Source organism: Anabrus simplex, chromosome 1 (assembly GCF_040414725.1).
Source record: "Anabrus simplex isolate iqAnaSimp1 chromosome 1, ASM4041472v1, whole genome shotgun sequence".
NCBI classification, from domain to species: Eukaryota; Metazoa; Arthropoda; class Insecta; order Orthoptera; family Tettigoniidae; genus Anabrus; species Anabrus simplex.
Genome location: NC_090265.1, coordinates 980,038,448 through 980,061,243, shown reverse-complemented (window position 1 = coordinate 980,061,243; position 22,796 = coordinate 980,038,448). Strand labels below are relative to the sequence as shown.

The following is a 22,796-nucleotide window of genomic DNA, read 5'->3' as shown; positions in this document are numbered from 1 at the left end:
CCATGTTCCCATCCTCCTGTATATAGCATTACTTACTGGACTATCATAATGCAGAGTTAGTTACTGTCCCCTAGTGACAATCTGTCCATCAGTTTTGATCCAACCTTGGTGCGGCTTTGTAATTAAATTAAATATATCAAATTACTCGTCATCAGAAATACCCATTGGATTTCTTTCAAACCACTTCCTAAACCGTCTCTGGAGTAATAAGAACAAATTGTGAAAGTTTCAGCGAAATCGGTCCAGTAGTTATTGAGTCCATTCGAGACTAACACACACACAGTTTCACTTTTATATACCTATATAGATATCTGCTGATTGTTCCTAATGATATAATTCTGCAAGAGTGTAGGTAATCTTAACACATGTTTCTACTCATGTGCATATGTTCTTTCTTACAGGAATTTGGGCTGATAATAGTGGTGATGAAGATGATGGAGGAGGTAAGGCTCGGCCCACTTTTAAAGGTGCTGCAGGCAGTGGGAAGCACAATTACACTGCTCCTGTTAATTTTGTTTCTGGAGGAGTGCACCAAGTAGGTAAAAAAAAGAAACATGACAAAAAGAAGGAAGGAGAAAAGGAGGAGGAAGAAGAAGAGGAAGGCAAGGAGCCTCAGTATGCTGGATTTGGAAGTCGGAAAGGAAAGGTTGATGCTGATATAGCTCATACATCCAGGTAAGTCAGTATGAAGATTGTTTGTTTTTGTCTGGCATCTACTTTCCGTGGTTCATCAAATGTCAGTTGCCATGTATTGCACACAGGCTATATTCAGCTCAAATAATACAAACTCCTTTTTGAAAATGATTTGCAGTCCATTTTACCATTTAAAATGCCATTCTAAACCCTTCACCTCTATTTTATGGGCCTTATTAGTAAAATATAAGTTAATTTTGTGTGGTTATTGGTAGCTGGCATCCAAAGAACACAGTGGTTACATTGATTACTTGTAGTAATTTGAAAGAAGACAAAGTACCAGATGACTGGAAGAATACCATGTTCAAAAAACAAAGGAAGTAGGCTGAAGTATTCCAATTATAGAAAAATCACCCTATCACATTGTCATAAAATATAGCATATTATTGAAGAAAGATTAAGATCACTGTTAGAAAACCAGTTTGAAGAGGAACAACATAGGTTCAGAAGCAGCAGAGGAACAACAGACCTTATATTTGCCCTGAGAAAATTAATGGAAAAGTATTTGAAAAATAGAGAAAGATCTCATAATTGTATTCTTGGACTTGGAAAAAGCCTATGGCAGTGTGCCAAGATGTAGGATCTGGGATTGCTTAGAAAAACTATTGGTCTCGAATTCCTTCATAAGAAAGGTCCAAATGACATATGAAGGATGTAAAAGCTGTGTACAAGTGGGTACTGGAAGATCAGATTGGTTCAAGACAGAGAGAGGAGTGCAACAGGGTAGCATAATTTCCCCATTACTTTTTGCCTTTTGGATATGATTATAAAGGAAACCAAAGAGGTAGGAAATGGGGATCTCAATGTTTTGATCTTCACTGATGATGTAGCTATATCCCTTTCAGACCGTGTATGCACAATTGTGCAGGTTCGTATTTTATTTATGTCTGAGCTTATTTGACGTTTTCTTGGCACTAGACCGGACTGCAGTGCTTGTGCGGGACACGTAGCATGTACTTCAGCCGTTTTTATTTAGTACTTGACCACCAGGGGGAAGGAAGAAGAGTTTAAAAATACAGTTCATTAGCAATATGGCGGGAAGCAGTAATGCCTAATGTAAGTATTTATTTATTGAATTCATATTAATCTCGAAGCTTTACTGAATATCAGAATATAATCTATGAAGTGTGTAGATTGTGTAGCAAACGTCAATTGTGAACTTTCAACATCATACATAATACCATGAGGTTTTGAATGTTGATACGCACAAATGTGCGGGCTAGGTTTCCTTACAGGCAATGCATGCAGGAGTGCTGGGTGCTGTCGCAAAAAGGACCGAGAAAGAAAAACTCGTACTCTACATGAGAAATGTAATGTATAAGATTTTAACTGTTTAAAATCATTCCACACTGTAAAATAGAACATTTGATCATGTTCTTGTGCATATTCACATGTACTGAGATGATTTTTTTAATTTTAATTTTTTGCAAGTAGTGAATGAAGTCCTGACACGCACAATTGTGCGGGTGCTTTTTTCAGATGTTAATTTTTATTTTGTAGAATAAACTAAAAATATATGTATTTAAGAGCATTTTAGTCAGTTTTTGACGTACAAACAAAAATTCACACCGCCAGTTTTCTTTCAGGTCTGAAAGGGATATGGGGAGAGGTAGAGAGGAATAGAACTTCAAGTTTAAAGAGTACCAGCTGACAGTAAGTATGAGCAAGATTGTAGTAGTGAATAATGCCGGGGCTGTACCTTAATTAAGGCCACGGCCGCTTCCTTCCACTTCCTAGGCCTTTCCCATCCCATCGTCGCCATAAGACATATCTGTGTCGGTGCGACGTAAAACAAATAGCAAAATAGTAGTAGTGAGTGTGAGGAGGACAACTACCCGGTACACCTTATGCTAGAGGGAGAGAAAATTGAATATGTGGAAGTATAATATCTAGGAAGTACCAAAATAGAAATGCAGAATAGAGTAAGAAGCAAGTTCTTCCAGCTAGTGTGGGACAAGGGAGGTTCTGTGAGAACCAAACAGACCATGTTTAAAACATATCTCCTGCCTGTCATGACACACAGCCTGGAGTAATGCATAATTAATAAAGGAGAACTAAGCAAATTACAAGTGTGTGAGATAAGGTTTCTGCAGTCAGCCATGCAAAAGACTAGAAGAGGTGAAGTTAGGAATGAAGATGTCAGCGAAGAGATGCAGATGGGCCTGTCGGTGGCAGAGAGACTGAGTACTGCACATCTCAAGTGGTTTGGACATGTGAAGAGGATGAGGGAAAGCCCAACACTTGGACAATACTTGGATAGGAATGTACAGGGGAAAAGACCAAATGGACAGCCCACTAAGAGGTGGCTAGATCATATCAAAGAAGGTCTGGAAACTAGAGGAGAATATTGGGAAACTATAATAAAGCAAGAAATATACCAAGAGAGCAAAATGGAAGCAAATGTCTCTCAATTCAATAGCATTTCATACAGATCAATAGTAAGAGAAATCTTCAAGTATTTGTTCTATCCTAGCACCTATATCTATACTTTTAGAAAGGTATCTCTCTCTATTTTGATAGGTTCATCTTTGAAAGCATACATACTTCATGCTCAGGATTAATGCCTACTCTCATTGCCTTTAATTCTCAGCAAATTGTTTTTGATATGTGGAATTCTGAATGGTAGAAGTGACCCTTTGTTCCTCACTGATCTCAGCTTAGATCGCCATACTTATAAATTTATGTACTTAATTATGCAACTACCAATATTTATCAATATAAATAAAGTTGCTACCACACCTGCAACATACTTGTTATGCTAACTTCTTCACATGGTCGGGAGACAAATCGTAATCTTCAGAAATGCATACTTGTTCATATTTAAACATTTCTTTTTTTTTCCCCCCTTTACAATTGGCTTTACGTCGCACTGACACAGATGAATCTTATGGCGATAAGACAGGGCTAGGAGTGAGAAGGAAGTGGTTGTGGTCTTAATTAAGGGACAGTCCCAGCAATTGCCCGGTGTGAAAATAGGAAACCGCGGAAAACCATCTTCAGGGCTGCTGGACATAACATCACTACTAGGGCCATCCAGCTCTTTCGCTGAATGGCCAGCATAGTGGCTTTCTGTTCAGATGCCCTGGGTTTGATTCTTGGTCAGTTCAGGGATTTTGATCTTAAATGGTTAATTTCCTTAGCTTGGGGACTGGGTGTTAGTACTACCCCCAAAATTCCTGCAGTTTGTAACACACACACAAAACACTATCTTCCACCACAATAACGCACAGTTTCCTATACACGGTAGATGCCACCTACCCTTGTCAGAGGGTCTGTCTTACAAGGGCTACATCAGTCTGTTGTCATCATTATCCTCATCATCATCATCCAGGAAGTCAGGCATGCATAGTGTGTGCAGAATCTAAGAATAAGCAATGTGTAACACACTATTGTCTTCCATCGTGAAAATAAGAAAAATCCTTATTCCGATTCATTTGCATGGTACTGCATTATCCAATCAATCACTACTGATCTGCATTGAGGGCAGTTGCCCAGGTGGCAGATTATTCCCTCTCTTTTTTTTTTTTTTTTGCTAGGGGCTTTACATCGCACCAACACAGATAGGTCTTATGGCAACGATGGGATAGGAAAGGCCTAGGAGTTGGAAGGAAGTGGCCGTGGCCTTAATTAAGGTACAGCCCCAGCATTTGCCTGGTGTGAAAATGGGAAACCACGGAAAACCATTTTCAGGGCTGCCGATAGTGGGATTCGAACCTACTATCTCCCGGATGCAAGCTCACAGCCGCGCGCCTCTACACGCACAGCCAACTCGCCCGGTCTATCTGTTGTTATCCTAGCCTTTTCCTTAATGATTGCAAAGAAATTGGAAATTTATTGAACATCTCCCTTGGTAAGTTATTCCAGTCCCTAACTCCCCTTCCTATAAACGATTATTTGCCCCAGTTTGTCCTCTTGAATTCCAGCTTTATCTTCATATTGTGATCTTTCCTACTTTTAAAGACACCACTCAAAACTTATTCATCTACTAATGTCATTCCACGCCATCTCTCCACTGACAGCTCGGAACATACCACTTACATGTAAATGTTCTCATATTTAGGCCCATATCGAAATTTGCTATAAAATAATACAAATATTTATTTGTTTTCCACCTACTCAATAAATAAAATGTTTTTATTGTTAGGATTTTATCCTTGACATAATACTACAGTTGGGACATGTTTCGCTCGTCTACCGAGCATCCTCAGCCATTATAATGTCTCAAGGTAAAGTTATAATCTTGGTGTTCTTACAATTAAATCGTACTTAATTATAGTCTTAACACTAATTGAATCGGTTATTTGAGAAATCACACATGTCCATTTTTGGACAAAATGGGTTTAATGCATATATGTGAACATTATATGAATTCGCATCTTTCATAGAGAAATCATACATGTCCGCCTAATTTCAAGGGACCTTGAAAATCGTGTTTATTTGAGTAAGCACACATGTCCAGGACATAAGTTGTTTTTCAATTAAACATTTCTGGTGGCAACCATATAAACTAACGACACTGGTCTCTATAATTGTCACTGTTAGACAGCTGTTGTTGTAGTTCATCATGGAATGAATGAATGAATGAATGAATGTATACTGATGCTGATCTGCATTTAGGGCAGTCGCCCAGGTGGCAGATTCCCTATCTGTTGCTTTCCTAGCCTTTTCCTAAATGATTTCAAAGAAATTGGAAATTTATTGAACGTCTCCCTTGGTAAGTTATTCCAATCCCTAACTCCCCTTCCTATAAATGAATATTTGCCCCAGTTTGTCCTCTTGAATTCCAACTTTATCTTTATATTGTGATCTTTCCTACTTTTATAAACGCCACTCAAACTTATTCGTCTACTAATGTCATTCCGCGCCATCTCTCCGCTGACAGCTCGGAACATACCACTTAGTCGAGCAACTCTTCTTCTTTCTCTCAATTCTTCCCAACCCAAACTTTGCAACATTTTTGTAACGCTACTCTTTTGTCGGAAATCACCCAGAACAAATCGAGCTGCTTTTCTTTGGATTTTTTCCAGTTCTTGAATCAGGTAATCCTGGTGAGGGTCCCATACACTGGAACCATACTCTAGTTGGGGTCTTACCAGAGATTTATATGCCCTCTCCTTTACATCCGTACTACAACCCCTAAACACCCTCATAACGATGTGCAGAGATCGGTACCCTTTATTTACAATCCCATTTATGTGATTACCCCAATGAAGATCTTTACGTATATTAACACCCAGATACCTACAATGATCCCCAAAAGGAACTTTCACCCTATCAACGCAGTAATTAAAACTGAGAGGACTTTTCCTATTTGTGAAACTCACAACCTGACTTTTAACCTCGTTTATCATCATACCATTACCTGCTGTCCATCTCACAACATTTTCGAGGTCACGTTGCAGTTGCTCACAATCTTGTAACTTATTTATCACTCTATAGAGAATAACATCATCCGCAAAAAGCCTTACCTCCGATTCCACTCCTTTATATATATCATTTATATATACAAGAAAACATAAAGGTCCAATAATACTGCCTTGAGGAATTCCCCTCTTAATTATTACAGGGTCAGATAAAGCTTCACCTGCTCTAATTCTCTGAGATCTATTTTCTAGAAATATAGCAACCCATTCTATACTTTGCTGGAATCCTACAAGTTGAGCTTAAGTAGAATAACCTTTCCTAAAACCGAACTACCTTCTATCGAACCAGTTATTAATTTCACAAACATGTCTAATGGAAGATAGGAAACTTAGAAGGGTCCACCTTTTCAATACAAAAATGTTATAGTTTATTTACAACATATATTTACACTTGGAACTAGTTTCGATGCTGTTTGGCATCATCTTCAGCCAAAATGTGGGAAATAGGCTAGCATGTAGACATTTATATTACACAAGGCGTTACATTAAACAATACACATCTTACGAGGAGATAAAAACAGGGACGAATGTAGAAACAAAAGAATCGTTGAGAAAGCAAAAGTTATAAATATTAAAAATAACCTTAACCACACATCTTGCAGCGCGAAAATATTCGCCTTGAATGATTCCTGAATACAAAACGCACGCGCACACATTTCTGAAGAGCCAGCAGGCAGGAAAAAGTAAAGTGAAACCTTAAGAGTTCTTCTGAGAAGAGTTCATCATTTTTTCTATGTTCCGACTAACTAATGAAGTCTCCCTTGAGTTCCTGATAAACATACACAACAGGAAATTCTCCTTCACTCTCAACAATAGCTATAAAGACCAACGGTAAAATGCATTTTAAATATTGTGCAGAGACGTGAAAGCATGATCTTGAACATGATATAACTTCTTCATTTAACCCAATTTTTTACACAAGGTGTTACATTAAACAATACACATCTTACGAGGAGATAAAAACAGGGAAAAATATAGAATCAAATGAATTGTTGATAAAGCAAAAGTTATACATATTAAAAATAACCTTAACCACACATCTTGCAGTGCGAAAATATTTGCCTTGAATGATTCCTGAATACAAAATGCACGCACACACACTTCTGAAGAGCCAGCAGGCAGGAAAAAGTAAGGTGAAACCTTAAGAGTTCTTCTGAGAAGAGTTCATCATTTTTTTTATTTTTTTTATGTTCCGACTAACTAATGAAGTCTCCCTTGAGTTCCTGATAAACATACACAACAGGAAATTCTCCTTCACTCTCAACAATAGCTATAAAGACCAACGGTAAATTGTATTTTAAATACTGTGCAGAGACGTGAAAGCATGATCTTGAACATGATATAACTTCTTCATTTAACCACCTTTTGAAAGTCTCTCTCTATATTACATAGCTTCATTAACACCACCATTCTGTAGATGCACAAAATAATCTTGTAATCTTCACAGGTCCGGTATTCAGCTCAACAAGAATATAAAATTGGTATTAAGGAATACGTTTTCTGAGAGTTTGGAGGTTGACTGTGCCAGTATTTGTGGTGTATTGTTGCAGCGTTACGTGTAATGTGGGGGCAGGTTTCTATGATGTTTATTATGGGACATAAGGCGGTAAAGCTATGGCGCGAGATGAAGAGGAACAGAGCGTGTTGGATAGTTTAGGTCTGGGGAGCGGCCATTGTTGGATTAGGAGGGGAACTCAAGGGAGACTTCATTAGTTAGTCGGAACATAGAAAAAATGATGAACTCTTCTCAGAAGAACTCTTAAGGTTTCACTTTACTTTTTCCTGCCTGCTGGCTCTTCGGAAATGTGTGCGCGTGCGTTTTGTATTCAGGAATCATTCAAGGCGAATATTTTCGCACTGCAAGATGTGTGGTTAAGGTTATTTTTAATATTTATAACTTTTGCTTTCTCAACGATTCTTTTGTTTCTACATTCGTCCCTGTTTTTATCTCCTCGTAAGATGTGTATTGTTTAATGTAACGCCTTGTGTAATATAAATGTCTACATGCTAGCCTATTTCCCACATTTTGGCTGAAGATGATGCCAAACAGCGTCGAAACTAGTTCCAAGTGTAAATATATGTTGTAAATAAACTATAACATTTTTGCATTGAAAAGGTGGACCCTTCTAAGTTTCCTATCTTCCATTCTCAGTTCAATACGGACAAAAATGAAATTCTTAGATTTAAACATGTCTAATATAATCAGAAAGAATGCCTTCACAAAGCTTACATACAATGCATGTCAAACTTACTGGCCTGTAATTTTCAGCTTTATGTCTATCACCCTTTCCTTTATACACAGGGGCTACAATAGTTTTTTTTTGCTATTTGTTTTACGTCGCACTGACACAGATAGGTCTTATGGCGACGATGGGACAGGGAAGGGTTAGGAGTGGGAAGGAAGCGGCCATGGCCTTAATTAAGGTACAGCCCCAGCATTTGCCTGGTGTGAAAATGGGAAACCACGGAACACCATCTTCAGGGCTGCCGACAGTGGGGTTCGAACCTACTATCTCCCGAATACTGGATACTGGCCGCACTTAAGCGACTGCAGCTATCGAGCTCGGTGGGCTACAATAGCAACTCTCCATTCATCTGGTATAGCTCCTCCGACAGAACAATAATCAAATAAGTACTTCAGATATGGTACCGTATCCCAACCCATTGTAGTATATCCCCAGAAATCTGATCAATTCCAGCCGCTTTTCTAGTTTTCAACTTTTGTATCTTACTGTAAATGTCATTGTTATCATATGTAAATTTTATTACTTCTTTGGCCTTAGTCTCCTCCTCTATCTCGACATTATCCTTGTAATCAACAATCTTTACATACTGCTGACTCAATACTTCTGCCTTTTGAAGATCCTCACATACACACTCCCCCTGTTCATTAATTATTCCTGGAATGTCCTTCTTGGGACCAGTTTCTGCTTTAAAATACCTATACATACCCTTCCATTTTTCACTAAAATTTGTATGACCGCCAATTATGCTTGCCATCATGTTATCCTTAGCTGCCTTCTTTGCTAGATTCAATTTTCTAGTAAGTTCCTTCAATTTCTCCTTACTTCCACAGCCATTTCAAATCTATTCTTTCCAGTCTGCACCTCCTTCTTAGTCTCTTTATTTCTCTATTATAAAAGGTGGGTCTTTACCATTCCTTACCACCCTTAAAGGTACAAACCTGTTTTCGCATTCCTCAACAATTTCTTTAAACCCATCCCAGAGTCTGTTTACATTTTTATTTACCGTTTTCCACCGATCATAGTTACTTTTTAGAAACTGCCTCATGCCTGCTTTAATCAGCCATATGGTACTGCCTAATAGTCCTACTTTTAAGACCTTCCTTTCTATCACATTTATTTTTAACTACCACAAAAACAGCTTCATGATCACTAATACCATCTATTACTTCAGTTTCCCTATAGAGCTCATCTGGTTTTATCAGCACCACATCCAGGATATTTTTCCCTCTGGTTGGTTTCATCACTTTCTGAATCAGCTGTCCTTCCCATATTAACTTATTTGCCATTTTTGGTCATGCTTCCTGTCCTTCGCATTTCCTTCCCAATTGATATCTGGCAAATTCAGATCTCCCGCTACAATCACATTTCTTCCCGTGTCGTTTCCCACATAGCTGACTATCCTATCAAATAATTCTGAATCCGCGTCAGTGCTACCCTTTCCCGATCTGTACACTCCAAATATATCAAGTTGCCTATTATCTTTAGAAATGAGCCTTACACCTAGAATTTCATGTGTCTCATCTTTAACTTTTTTGTAGCTTACAAGTTCTTCTTTCACCAGAATGAACACTCCACCTCCGACCATTCCTTATCCTATCTCTATGATACACACTCCAGTGCCGTGAGAAAATTTCTGCATCAATTATATCATTTCTCAGCCATGATTCAACTCGTATTACAATATCTGGTAAATATATATAAATTACTTAATTCTATTCCTTTCTTTACAATACTTCTACAGTTCAACACTAACAATTTTATGTCATCCCTACTTGATTTCCAGTTCCCTGTTCCCTTATCACCGCTCCCTAGGCCATCCCGTTTCCCTGAATGTACCTCCCTATTACCCTTCCAAACAAATTTCCTAACTTATACGTACCACTGCGGTTTAAATGAAGGCCATCTGAGCGCAGATCCCTACCTCCTACTCACCCATTAGGATCTAGAAATTTCACTCCCATTTTCCCACATTCCCACTCCATAGTCTCATTTAAATCCCCAATCACCCTCCAGTCAGTATCCCTCCTACACAGTATTCCACTAATAACAATCTCCGCTTTCTTAAACTTCACCCGTGCTGCATTTACCAGATCCCACACATCTCCAACTATGTTGGTACTTATATCAGCTTGCCTTATGTTGTTGGTACCAACGTGAAACACTACCACCCTCTCCTTCCCCTCCTCCCTCTCTTCTACTTTCCTCAACATCTGCCTCAACCTAATTCCTGGATAACATTCTACCCTGGTTCCCTTTCCTCCACACACTTTCCCCACGTGTCTAACGATGGAATCCCTCATGACCAGAGTCTCAACCTTACCCACCTCCTTTGATCCCCTCCCCTCCTGGTCAGCCCTGTCTTTCCTGATAGCTGCAGAAGCTACTTCCTCCTCTCTTTTCTCCTTCCCAAGACCCTGTTCCACCTGTCTTTTCCTATCCTCTACTCTACATTTCCCTTTCCTACCTTTTCCCTTCCTCCTACTTCCACACATCTCAGCAACAGTTCCCTGTCCCTCATCTTCCCTCTGTTGTTCTACCTGGAGTGACTCGTACCGATTTCGCACAGACACCTGTCCTGAATTCTGATCCTGAATAGAGCCCTTAGCCTGCAGTCTCCTTCCCCTTAGAACATTAGACCACCTGTCTTCTACAACTCCCCCCTTTCCTTCCCCTCCCTCTTGTACGCCTACTGTAACCTGTACATTGTTTGAGGGAGTCCTATCTTCCTTCGTGTCTTCTGTGAGAATCCTAACTATCTCCCTCGAACTTTCCAACTCCGAATGTTAGTATGGACGATAAGGGAAGGAAAAAGGGACGTAAACAAGTAGAGTACAAGTGTGAGATTATAAAGAGAGCTCGCGTTAAGGGCTTACAATATGAAAACTGGAAAGGGGAAATAGTGCAAGAAAGACATCGTGAGGAAGCATGCAAGTAAGTATACAGAACATAACCTAAAATATTAACTTATATGTTTGACTGTCTCAGCTTCTAGATGTGTTTATTGACGTTTATTTTGGTCTGTGATTCAACAGATGTGCAAATCAGTGCTGCAGGAGGATTACTGAGGAGCAACAATGGGAAATGTTCAACAAATTCAGAAGTTTTGACACCAAGAATGAGCAGGATGCATATTTACAGAGTCTGATGGAAGTTGTCCAAATACAGAGAAGAAGGCCACGTGTTATGGATGGAAATAAATCAAAAAGTCAAAGATTCAAGAATAGGATATCAACGTCATCGTCAGGACAGTATGTAGTATGTAAGTCTGCATTTATTGGTATACACGGTATCACTCCAAATCGAGTCCGTAGACTGGCTAACCTACTAGCTGCATTAAAATCTCCTATTGATAAATGCGGAAAATGTGTACCTGGTAATGCTATCAGTGGAGAGATAACAAGTGCAGTCATGGACCATATAGCTTCTTTTCCGTATAAGGAAGCCCACTAATCCGGGAAAGACTATAAATATCTAGATGTGAAACTTAATGTCAAGCAGATGTTTGAACTTTTCAAGGATATGTATCCCGATACAAAAGTTAAGTATCACTATTATCTCAAAGTGTTCCTAGAACGGTTCTCTCTGTCGTTCGGACGACCTCAAGTTGACGTCTGTGGTGATTGTGAAGGATTAAATATTAAGATTAAAAGTAAAAGTCTTAATGCAAATGCTAAGCGTGTGGCACTAGCGGAGCTCCAGATTCACAAGTGTAGAGCTAAACAGTTTTATGGGAAAGTGAAAGATGTAGAAGTGTTAATGCAGACATGGAATGATATAGCAGCTATCAGTATTGATTACATGCAGAATCTCCACCTACCCACCATTCCTGTTCAGGAGTCATTTTACCTTTGACAGCTCGTACTTAATGTTTTTTGTATACATGATCACAGAACAGGGAAAGCAACGTTTTTCGTGTACCATGAAGGTGTCGGGACCAAAGGCCCAAACGGGGTTTGTTAATTTATTATACAATATCTTGATTGTGTTTCATATGACGTGAGGCAATTACATGTGTTTTCCGATGCTTGTGGTGCACAAAATAAAAACCACACAGTCCTACAAATGTGGCTAACACTGACAGGCCAAGGTCGGTTCAATGTCATACACCACTATTTCCCTATACGAGGTCACTCGTTCATGTCCTGTAATGTCATCAAAAGGAAGGTGAGGAGGACTGACAGAATTTATTTGCTAAAGGATTATGTTGAACTAATAATAACATCGAGCAAAAAAAATCAATTTACAGTCATTGTGGTGGAAACCTCTGATAATATACTGCAGTTCAAAACATGGTGGCCCCAGTTCTACAAGAAAAATGCTATTTCTGTAGAATCGTGTAGTAAACATTTAAATAGAGAACACAAAGTACCTTTCCAGATAAGCAAATTTAATCATTTTACCTTCAACAGTGACATGAATCGATCAGTAATTGCAAGGCCCTACATTGACAGTGTGGTAAGTCATACATTTCGGCTGTCCGCAACATCTTCAGTGCCATCATTATCCACTGTGAAAGCATACCCAGAAGGTCATCTCCCAATCAGTGAGCAAAAAATTGAAGATGTGAAGAAGTTACATAGATATTTACCCAGTGAGGATGAAATCAACAGCTTCTACAACAAAATTTTCTCCTGGTCTACTGTAAATAGGCAGGACGCATCTGAGGACCTTGACTAAAAGGCACGACAAGACATTCTCTTGGCATTGTTGTTAACAGGGAAGATGTCCCTAAGTAACTACACTGTTGTTTATAGAAAGTGAAACACTCAGAAGCGATGGTCTGAAACACGCCAAAATCAGAGGACATGTAGAACAGTGGAACCATAATAAGTGATTTAAATCGCAGAGAGATGGCGTGCACGTAGACCCAGCAGTGCCCTTCTCTATGTGACCGGCCAGGGCAGTGTTACGCAACGCTCAGTCAGTGCGGAGCCGTCATACGAAGTGGAAATATGTACCTAAGTGCCACTATGCCTCGCCGACATCACAGGAGAGAATATCAGCATGTGAGTGCGTTCGAACGGGGCAGAATGACAGGGCTCCGGGAGATGGGTCTGTTGTTCCGTGACATTGCGGCTCGTACAGGGTACGCTGCTTCAACGGTAGGGCGTATGTGGAACCAGTGGAGAGAAGAGGGCCGTACACAGTGCCGACAGGGTACTGGACGACACAATGTGATCACGGCGCGAGATGACCGCCATCTTGTCCGCTTGGCCGTAACGGACAGAACAGCTTCGTCCACGGTGTTGGCTCGACATTGGAGCACTGCAACGGGTGTGGGGATGTCTGCATCGATGGTTCGACGCCGTCTTCTGAGGGCCGGCCTGGAGGCACGCATGCCATTATGCCGGCTTCCATTGACCAGCAACCACCCACGCCGTAGACTGCAAAGGGCACATGAACACCAACGCTGACGGGCTGAGTGGCAAAGTGTAGTGTTTTCGGATGAGTCCCGCTTCAACTTGTCCTACAGTTTTGGCCGCATACGTGTTAGACGCCGCCGTGGTGAACGCCCTCGGGCAGACTGTATTGTTGAGCGGCATAGTGGACAAACGCCAAGTGTGATGGTTTGGGGCGCTATTGCCTATAACATGCGATCTCGCCTCCTACGTCTTGAGTGAAATCTGAACAGCTACCGCTACATCAGGGGGGTTTTACAGCCCGAGGCAGTGTCCCACCTGCAGGCCGTTCCAGGCGCCATATTCCAGCAGGACAATGCCCGGCCGCATGTGGCGAGGAATGTGCAAGCCTTCTTCGAAGAACAACGGATACCACTGCTTCCCTGGCCTGCCCGTTCGCCGGATATGTCACCCATTGAACATGTCTGGGATATGGTCGGTCGGCACCTTGTTCGTTCAGGTCCTCCTGCAGCCACTGTTGATGATTTATGGACATGCCTACAAACCGCGTGGCAGAGTATTCCCCAGCAGCATATTCAGGCGCTTTTTGATTCTATGCCACGACGTCTAGCGGCTCTGATTGCAGCGCGTGGTGGCGCTATGCTGTACTGAATTTCCACGGTTACCGTGGATGTACAGTTCTGTAATTGTAATCATTTGTGTCTTGTTATGTCCCTAATATGTGGCATAAATTGCATTGTGATCACAGCTCTCGGTATTGGTGTTTCACTTTCTACAAACAGCAGTGTATAATAAATGATATTGTTAAGACGGACAATGTTAGAAAATGTTCTGAATTTTTTAATGTAAAGTTGTTTTATGAAGGGAAATTTAAAGATGTAACTTTATTATATAATAAAAGTGTGATATGTAGTGTGCTTAAATGTTTGTAAGCATTAAATAACCTCTTTTGTTATGTTTTTGCAAGCAAGAGTTCTTTTATTTGAGAAATCACACATGTCCAGTGACTTTCAGTCCCCATATCACTCTTGTTGAAAACTTTTTTTTTCAAAAATGACCAGAATTATCACAAAAGATGTGATAAATAATCGGTATAAAAACTAGACACAAATTCCAAACATTAGAAGCTGTACGCAGTTTTTCCACTTTTCTCAAAACTAGTAGTAGTGGACATGTGTGCTTCCTCAAATAACAGATTCAGTTAGTAAAACATTTTGCTGAATTGCAGTTGTACTGTAATATATAATGTACAGATTGACAGTTCAGTTGTTATTAGAATAACAGTGCCAAAGTTAGAGTAAAAAGCTTGACTTATTAATACTGATAACATGACACAGTGAGATTCTGGCTAAAAAATTTCATACATTTCTTCTTTCATTCTAATGGTGAGTGAACAACTATATGTACTATAACATATTAAAATAGAGTCTTGATTAAAATTGCAATATCGTCTCAAATCTATTCAACTGCCTTTGATAAGATTGCTGACATTTTAGATAAAAAGCAAAAAAACATTAGAAAATAAGCTTACTTATTTAAAAGAAACTAAACAAAAGTCAATAGCACATGATAAAAGAGAAACAAAACCGGTTTTGTCATTGATAAACATCCCCACTACAATCAATGTGTCTGATACCAGTTTTACTGAAAAAGAAATGAGCCTGCTTAATAAAGCTGCAAAGTTTAATTGGCCTAATCCACAAAAAATGGAAGACATAATAACTACAATAGCCAAAACTGAATCAAATATAGGGAAATTGCCTTTTAGAAATACAAAATGACGTCAGATTAAAAAAAAAAAAAAAAAAAACCTTCCCACCCTAGTAAAAGAAATGAAAGTCAACACTAATTGTGCCCTTTTAAAACAAATTAAGGACTTAGGAGCTAACATAAATGAAAATAACATGATTGTAACTAAAGCAGATAAAGGCAAGACTATAGTTCTAGTAAATAAAAGTGACTATATCAAAAAAGACCAAAGAATTGTCTTCAGATAAATCTTACGCTGTGGTTAATAAAGACTCTATACCTAGAATTCAGCGGAGTTTAAAAACTATCCTAAAAAAATTCAACTTTTCTACTTAAAGAACAAGAATAACAAAAAATATTAATATGAACCCAAAACTTCCTAAAGCAAAGGCATTGCCCAAGATGCATAAGAACAACATACCCATTCGGCCGATTATAAACAGCATGAACATTCCTACATATAAAACATCAAAATTTATACATAACTTTCTGAAAAGACACTATAAGTTTAATAATGAATTTTCAATTAAAAGTTCAATAGAATTTAGTGAAAAATTAGAAAAATTCAAATTGCAGCCCCACCATAAGATGTGCTCCTTCGATATTGCAAACATGTATTTGAACATTCCTATCAACGAAACTGTCGACATTATTAAACTAAACCTTTCCAAATACAGTAACTTAAGTAAATTCGAGATAGATGAGTTTATTAACTTACTGAAATTTGTTTTAAATAATAATTATTTCACCTTCAACAACAAAATATATCACCAAATGAGTTTACCTATGGGTGATCCCTTCTCAGGTGTATTGGTTGATATTTACATGGATAAATAAAAACAAATATAGAAAGACTCTGCCTTTGGCTTAGGTATGTTGACGACACATTTGTGGACATAGATGTTGATTCCCATAGGGAATCTGAAATATTTGTCCTGAATGAGTAAATTTATAATTTGTGATAATCGATAATCAGAAGAACAATAGTGAGAAAATTCTGGATTTTATAACAGTCTTGACCGTAATATAAACTTTACAAAGGAGGATGAAAATAACAGCTGTTCATTAAATTTCCTAGACATCAGTGTAACTCGTACAGACACTAAATTTGGTTTTCGAATATACAGAAAACAATCATATACCCCAGTAACAATAAAAAATCATTCACTTCACCCAAAATCACACAAACAGGCAGCCTTTTGTAGCCTAGTTTATAGGGCATTCAAAATCCCCCATTCACCCAGTAATCTAACTAAGGAACTTCATTTTATAAAAGAACTAGGCTTAGTTAATGGGTATAAAATAGAGATGGTAAACCAAATCATTCATAAAGTAAAGCTTAAGTTGGCAACAAATCTTACTCTGAAAAAAAAAAAAAGCAACCTAAATATGCAACTTTTACTTATACTAATCCTGCCATCTACCAAATCGCAAATCCCCTGAAAAAACATGATGTCAGTATTGTTTTCAAGACATATAACACTAACAAGAACATATTTTTCAACCAAAACATCGTAAACTCAAATAATAAATGCTACTTGGGATCCAGGGTCTATAGACTTTCATGTACACAGTGTAATTATTCGTATGTAGGCCAAACTGGCTGCAGTTTCCTCACTAGATACCTAGAACACTTTAATGACTTAAAACATAACAAATACTCTGCAATGAACTCTCACATGAAAGAAACCAGCCACAGTTTACATCAATAGAGGGAGACTTAAAAATCATCAGAAGGGTTGAAAAGAGTAAACTAATGACAGAGTTTGAAAACATCTAAATCCATCTAGATCAACATTTTAATAAAGACAAAAATTTAAATGATGTAATTGAAACGAAGAGTACTTTGCTCCAATGGTTGGCTACAGACATTGAAGGATAGACACGGCATTTGAGAATTAAAGAGCAAAGGAGAAAAACTAAGTGGTGACAGCAGTGCAGCAGAAAACTTTAAATACGAGTTTAAGCGGATAATTAAGAGATACAATTTCGTTCCAAGTCAAGTGTACAATGCCGATGAAACTGAACTTTATTGAAAGTGCTTACCCAGTAAAATTTGCTGGTAAGGACCCTGAGAGTCCCATCTTTTCATGAAAAATTTGTGCCTGCCTTGTTATCATAGGACTACTAATAGGTACACCTTAGCCTCTCTTTTGCTAAAACAACGTGAGTAACGCAGCATCCATTTCTTTTAAAGGTAATGCTTTCATTGTTTTTCTTTTAGCGAGTCCATGCGAACTGTCAGAACTCGCCGCAAACTGCAACACTTTGTCTTTATTCTTCATTAGATCCCACACTGTTGTCACACACTCACCGAACTGATGCTAAATTTGAGACTAGTTCACCTTTGTTTCACCGTTCGAATATATTAACTTTATTTTGTATGGTTAAAACTACACGTTTTCTTTTTACTGCAGATTTCGATCTCAACATTTCTCAGCTGTTAAACGGAAAATAAATGTTCAACTTTATCAGTCACTTTCACATTTCCTTACTTTGCACTACAGTACAGAATGTAGCCTACCTGTCTACTATAGCGGAGATTGACTATGACGGACCGCTAGGCTGGTTTCCAATTCCTGTGAATTGTGAAATATTTACAATGCAGTAGCCTGTGGTGAAAATATTTAACCTTGACAGAGAACAATATGAAAGATCTACATACGGTACTCGGAGATGTTACACGCTACCAAATAAGTTGTAGGTATCATTCTGAAGTTGAAATGACCAGCATACCATACTCTACGCTCGTGGGCTGGGAGAGGGCATATTACAGTACATTATTCATCAACAAAGGAATGGATAATAAAGTTTGTGACTGTTGAAATTGAATAGCATCCCTCTTCTTTCGGAACAGTTAACAGTTAAATAATTTTACACAACATAAAATTACGTACCGTAGTAAAAAATGCATGAAGTCATGTCTCCAATGCCAATTGCCGGTCTATGCGCTTGTACGTACAGTAGTTACTGTACGTTATGATCATGGACTCAGGAGTCGGAGAGTCAGTGTACAGTCGCTTCAAAACAGAATACTGTATCAAGATACTTTGATGTCAAGACCCGGGCTGAGTGGCTCAAATGATTGAGGCGATGGCCTTGTGACCCCAACTTGGTAGGTTCAATCCTAGCTCAGTCCGGTGATATTTGTAGGTGCTCAAATACGTCAGCATCGTGTCGGTAGATTTACTGGCATGTAAAAGAACTCCTGCAAGACCAAATTTTGGCACTTCGGCATCTCCGAAAACCGTCAAAAGTGGTTAGTGGGACGTAAAATCTATAACATTATTATTATTGTTATTATTATTGTTGTTGACATGAAAAGTACGCTCATTCAGTTTTAGAGTGACTGTACATTGCTTTTTAAAAATTGAATTTTTTTTTGGCGACCGACAATCCGCAGAATGGTTAATAGAGGGACGGACAATCAAGGTTTTGCTGTAATAGAATAAGCACTCTAATTTCTAATAAGTTACTACAATACAATAGCCTGCCTGGTGGCCATGATTGTTAAGGCGCTGAAGTCTAAACGGTGTGACACCGAGGTTAGCCGGTTTGAGTCCCGTTGGTCGAAAAAAAATTCACCATCAGAATGTTGGCCAGCAAGGTAGGTGAGGGGGTGGTATACAATTTATAATCACTAGATTGCGTGCCAAAAGCCTGGATTAAATTCCAAACCTCTCCGCAGTGCTCATATGGAGTGAGGGCATATGACGCTGTTGATGGTGATTCGTCTGTCGGGTGGAGACGTTAAGCCTTGAGCTATTGGTTCTATTTGACAGCAGTAGGCTATGTGCCAGCACCGGGTTTCACCCTACTATCATATATCACGTCATTCATTTCATTTCCTTAACTCCTCTGATGAGTTTGACGTCAGGAAGGGCATCCGGTTATAAAAACCCGCCATGACAGGTTAATCTCACCTCATATCCGACCCTGTAGAGAAAACGGGACAAGGGTTGGACAAAGAACAATACAATACAATAATTTTTAAACTACGTTCAGACGTATCCTAATTACAATAGGTTATTACTAAACAAATAGAAATGAAAATTGCAATTAGGCCATAAGTTTGAAATTTGCAAGAACTACTCATTACCAACAAAGGTCCTACAATGCTCTAATAGAAATGAAACCTGCCGTTTGCTTGAATGCTAAAAAGGGTTACCGTACACAAAGATACACACAAATATAACAGGCAAGAGACTATCTAATAAACCATATCTACACAACAATTCTCAACTGAAATGTGGTTATGTGGATTATTACAGCTCGTGGATTACTATTATTTTCCCTACTCCACCGGACGGAGAATGAAAGTGTCCTTAAATGCTGATAATTACGAAGTTGTTTGCAATAATTTCTCAAAAATACTTCTGTCAAAACTATGCCAGGGACTTGAATTGCAATTATTGGGATATAGGAACTTTATTAGTAGCTAACTGCTCATAAATACTGAAAGATTGAGGGTGCAAAATATAAATTACGGATACTTACTACTTACTCAGAACTACAAATGATCGGAATACAAGGATCAGCTGATTTTTATTTATATTTTCTTGACTACACTACACCCTTTGTTCACGTTTGTAGCCAACAATGCAATATATGAATATGAAGGGCGACAATAATCAATAATAATACATGGACTATTAACTATTTCGTCAGTGAAATACTGCATATTCTGTTGAAATCCTTTCTTTAAACAAAATTTACGACAGTATCGCGTTATTTAGAGAAGTTATTACCTTTGTGATAGGTGGAACAGTTGAACTGCTATTTGAAATACCCTGTCAGTTGCCTGCACTAATATAACTGCTGCCGAAGTTATGACTGTTTTTAATATCCCGTCTTTGTAAGTATTTTATCTAAAAACCTACTGGTATTATAATAATAATTTTTTATTTTTTAAAAATTCTTTCACTCAGTCCTAAATTATAGCTTGTGATCTACCGAACGCCGACGGAACTACTCAGTGTAAAGTTGTAAATAAATACCACTAATCTCAATTACTACAAACAAACGCTAAACACCAGTATTTGTGGAACTCACACACAAAATTTGCTAAATGTAACTATTAACTACTTTATCACACTACCTACAGAGATTTGGACTGCCACAATATGATACATTGAAGAAGGGTTCTGTAATGTGACACTTTCCTTGCACTTGTCGTTGTTTTTGTTGTTGTTAGGGTCATCGGTACATAGACTGGATTGATGCAGCCCTCCATGTTACACTATCCTGTGCTAAAGTTTGCATTTCTGTGTAATTACCGTATCCCACATCTATTCTCATCTGTTTGCCATATTCATGTCTTGGTCATCCCCTCTGTTCTTACCACCTACTCGTCCCTCAAAAACTAACTCAACAAGTGCTGGTGACCCAAGATGTCTCCTAACAATCTGTCTCTTCCTGTGGTCAAATTTTGCCAAATCTTTCGTCTCTCACCAACTTTATTCAGTATATCATTAGTGATAACATCTGCTCATCTCACCCTCAGGATTCTTCCCCAAAGCTGCTTTGCTTGCCTGTTGTTTAAATGGGCCTAACATCGAAGGTCATCGGCCCTCACCAAAGCTGAGTAGCTATAGTAGAGTACTGGCCATCTCGACATAAGTTAGTGGGGGTTTGATAGCCTCATGTCAGTAGATTTATTGGCATGTAAAAGAACTCCTGAAGGACAAAATTCTGGCACCTAAATATCTCCAAAAATCATAAAAGTAGTTAGTAAGGGCATAAAACCAATACTATTATTGCAACATCACATTTCAAAAGCTTCTACTCTCCTTTCTCCTGAACGAGTTACTGTCCACGTTTCACTTTCATACAGTGCTACGCTCTTCACAATTTAAGTCTTGAAAAACACCTTTCTAATGTACATATCTGTGTTCGATGTGTGCAGATTTCTTTTTTTTAACCGATTAAAGCCTGCTGCTGGAATTTAATGTTCAAAATTAATAAAAGTTACAGATAGTACTCATTTATAACCCAGTAAGATACTTTTGCAGTTAAAATGTTAAAAATAATATCATAACTTCTACTATGAGTTAAAAAAATGTAAGAAATTGCCCCTGTGATACCTTTGCCTCCTGATCCTATCCTCACACACACTGGGGAACTTGGCTGAAACCTTTGAAGTACTACTGCACCAACTATTGTTTAATTGAAGAAGATTTTAATAGTTTCAGTGATGGTGAAACTTCCTTAGTCAGAACTGCCAAGGCGCTGTTTTCAGTTGCTTATATAGAGTCAGATTTGACCATAAGATCAGCTACAGTCAAACAGTTAGAAGAGATGGATGTTATTTATTTTGAAAAAATTTTTTATTCTGTTTTCCCCATAATTGGAGATTACCTAAACTGACGAAGCGTACAAAATAATTAAATTATTTTATAATCTGGTATTTACAAAAATGGAGCATTTCCTTGCTATAACATTTCCTTACTATAATCGTTTTGGATTAATATATGTTATGTGTAAATATTATAACTGTAATTGAGTCTTATGAATTTTCCATATGTAGACCATGATTTTTAGGCATTCCTCTTTGGCTATACAGTTTAGATGGTTCCTAAAGATACTCGGGGAACCTCTGACAGCATATAGACACACTTCATATATGAAATGTGTCTCAGGCCAAACAAAGTTGACAAACCTCAAAGGTATTGTCCCTCTAGCACCAATCATCAAACCTATTAATTCAATGGATAATAGTTTTTATTTCTCTTGGTAATAAGGAATGGTTTAATTGTAAGTGACACACTTCTCCTAGTGTCTATTTGTGTGCTGATTTTCTTTTGTTCCCATTCTGATGGTAGGGTCAATACTGAAACCATTAGTTGAGCCTCCTGGATAGCAATCATGTCAGTTAACATAGAAGACCTGTTCTGTGCTAGCCATGAACCTCCTCTTTCACCTGGTAGTTTCGACCACACAGGACTGACGCTATTGCTAATCTTATCCTGTGGTGACAGGTGTTTCATAGTAGTTCTCCATAACAGCAAGCTCCCAGAATGTGTGCAAGGGTTTCTTTGTCACTCCGGCAATCCCAGAAGTGCGTTCTATTTTGAGATTTGCCATGTAGAGGGCAAAGGTTGGTGGTTATCTTAATAGCATCCTTCTGTTCGCTGCTTGTCAGGCCATCAGATTTTGCCAGCCACGTGTTACCTGGAGTGTGCTCTTTATAAAGAATTAACAACCTTTTCTTTCTGAGATAAAGAACATCATGAGTTAAACTCTTCTCAAAGCTGCGTTTGTAAGGATAGTTTACACCGAGGTACGTAATGGTACCAGTGATAGCCTTCAGCTCGTGGAAAGTGAAT

At 38.5% G+C, this 22,796-nt stretch overlaps 1 protein-coding gene across 1 annotated transcript in view; it reads left to right on the top strand.

Moving 5' to 3' along the window:
• sip1 (septin interacting protein 1) overlaps positions 1 to 22,796 on the top strand; it is a 122,201-nt gene that overhangs the window by 9,280 nt on the left and 90,125 nt on the right. Inside the window, exon 2 of the mRNA XM_067148890.2 lies at positions 402 to 675. Within this exon, the coding sequence (XP_067004991.2) occupies positions 402 to 675 (274 nt within the window). The remainder of the gene's footprint in view (positions 1 to 401; positions 676 to 22,796) is intronic.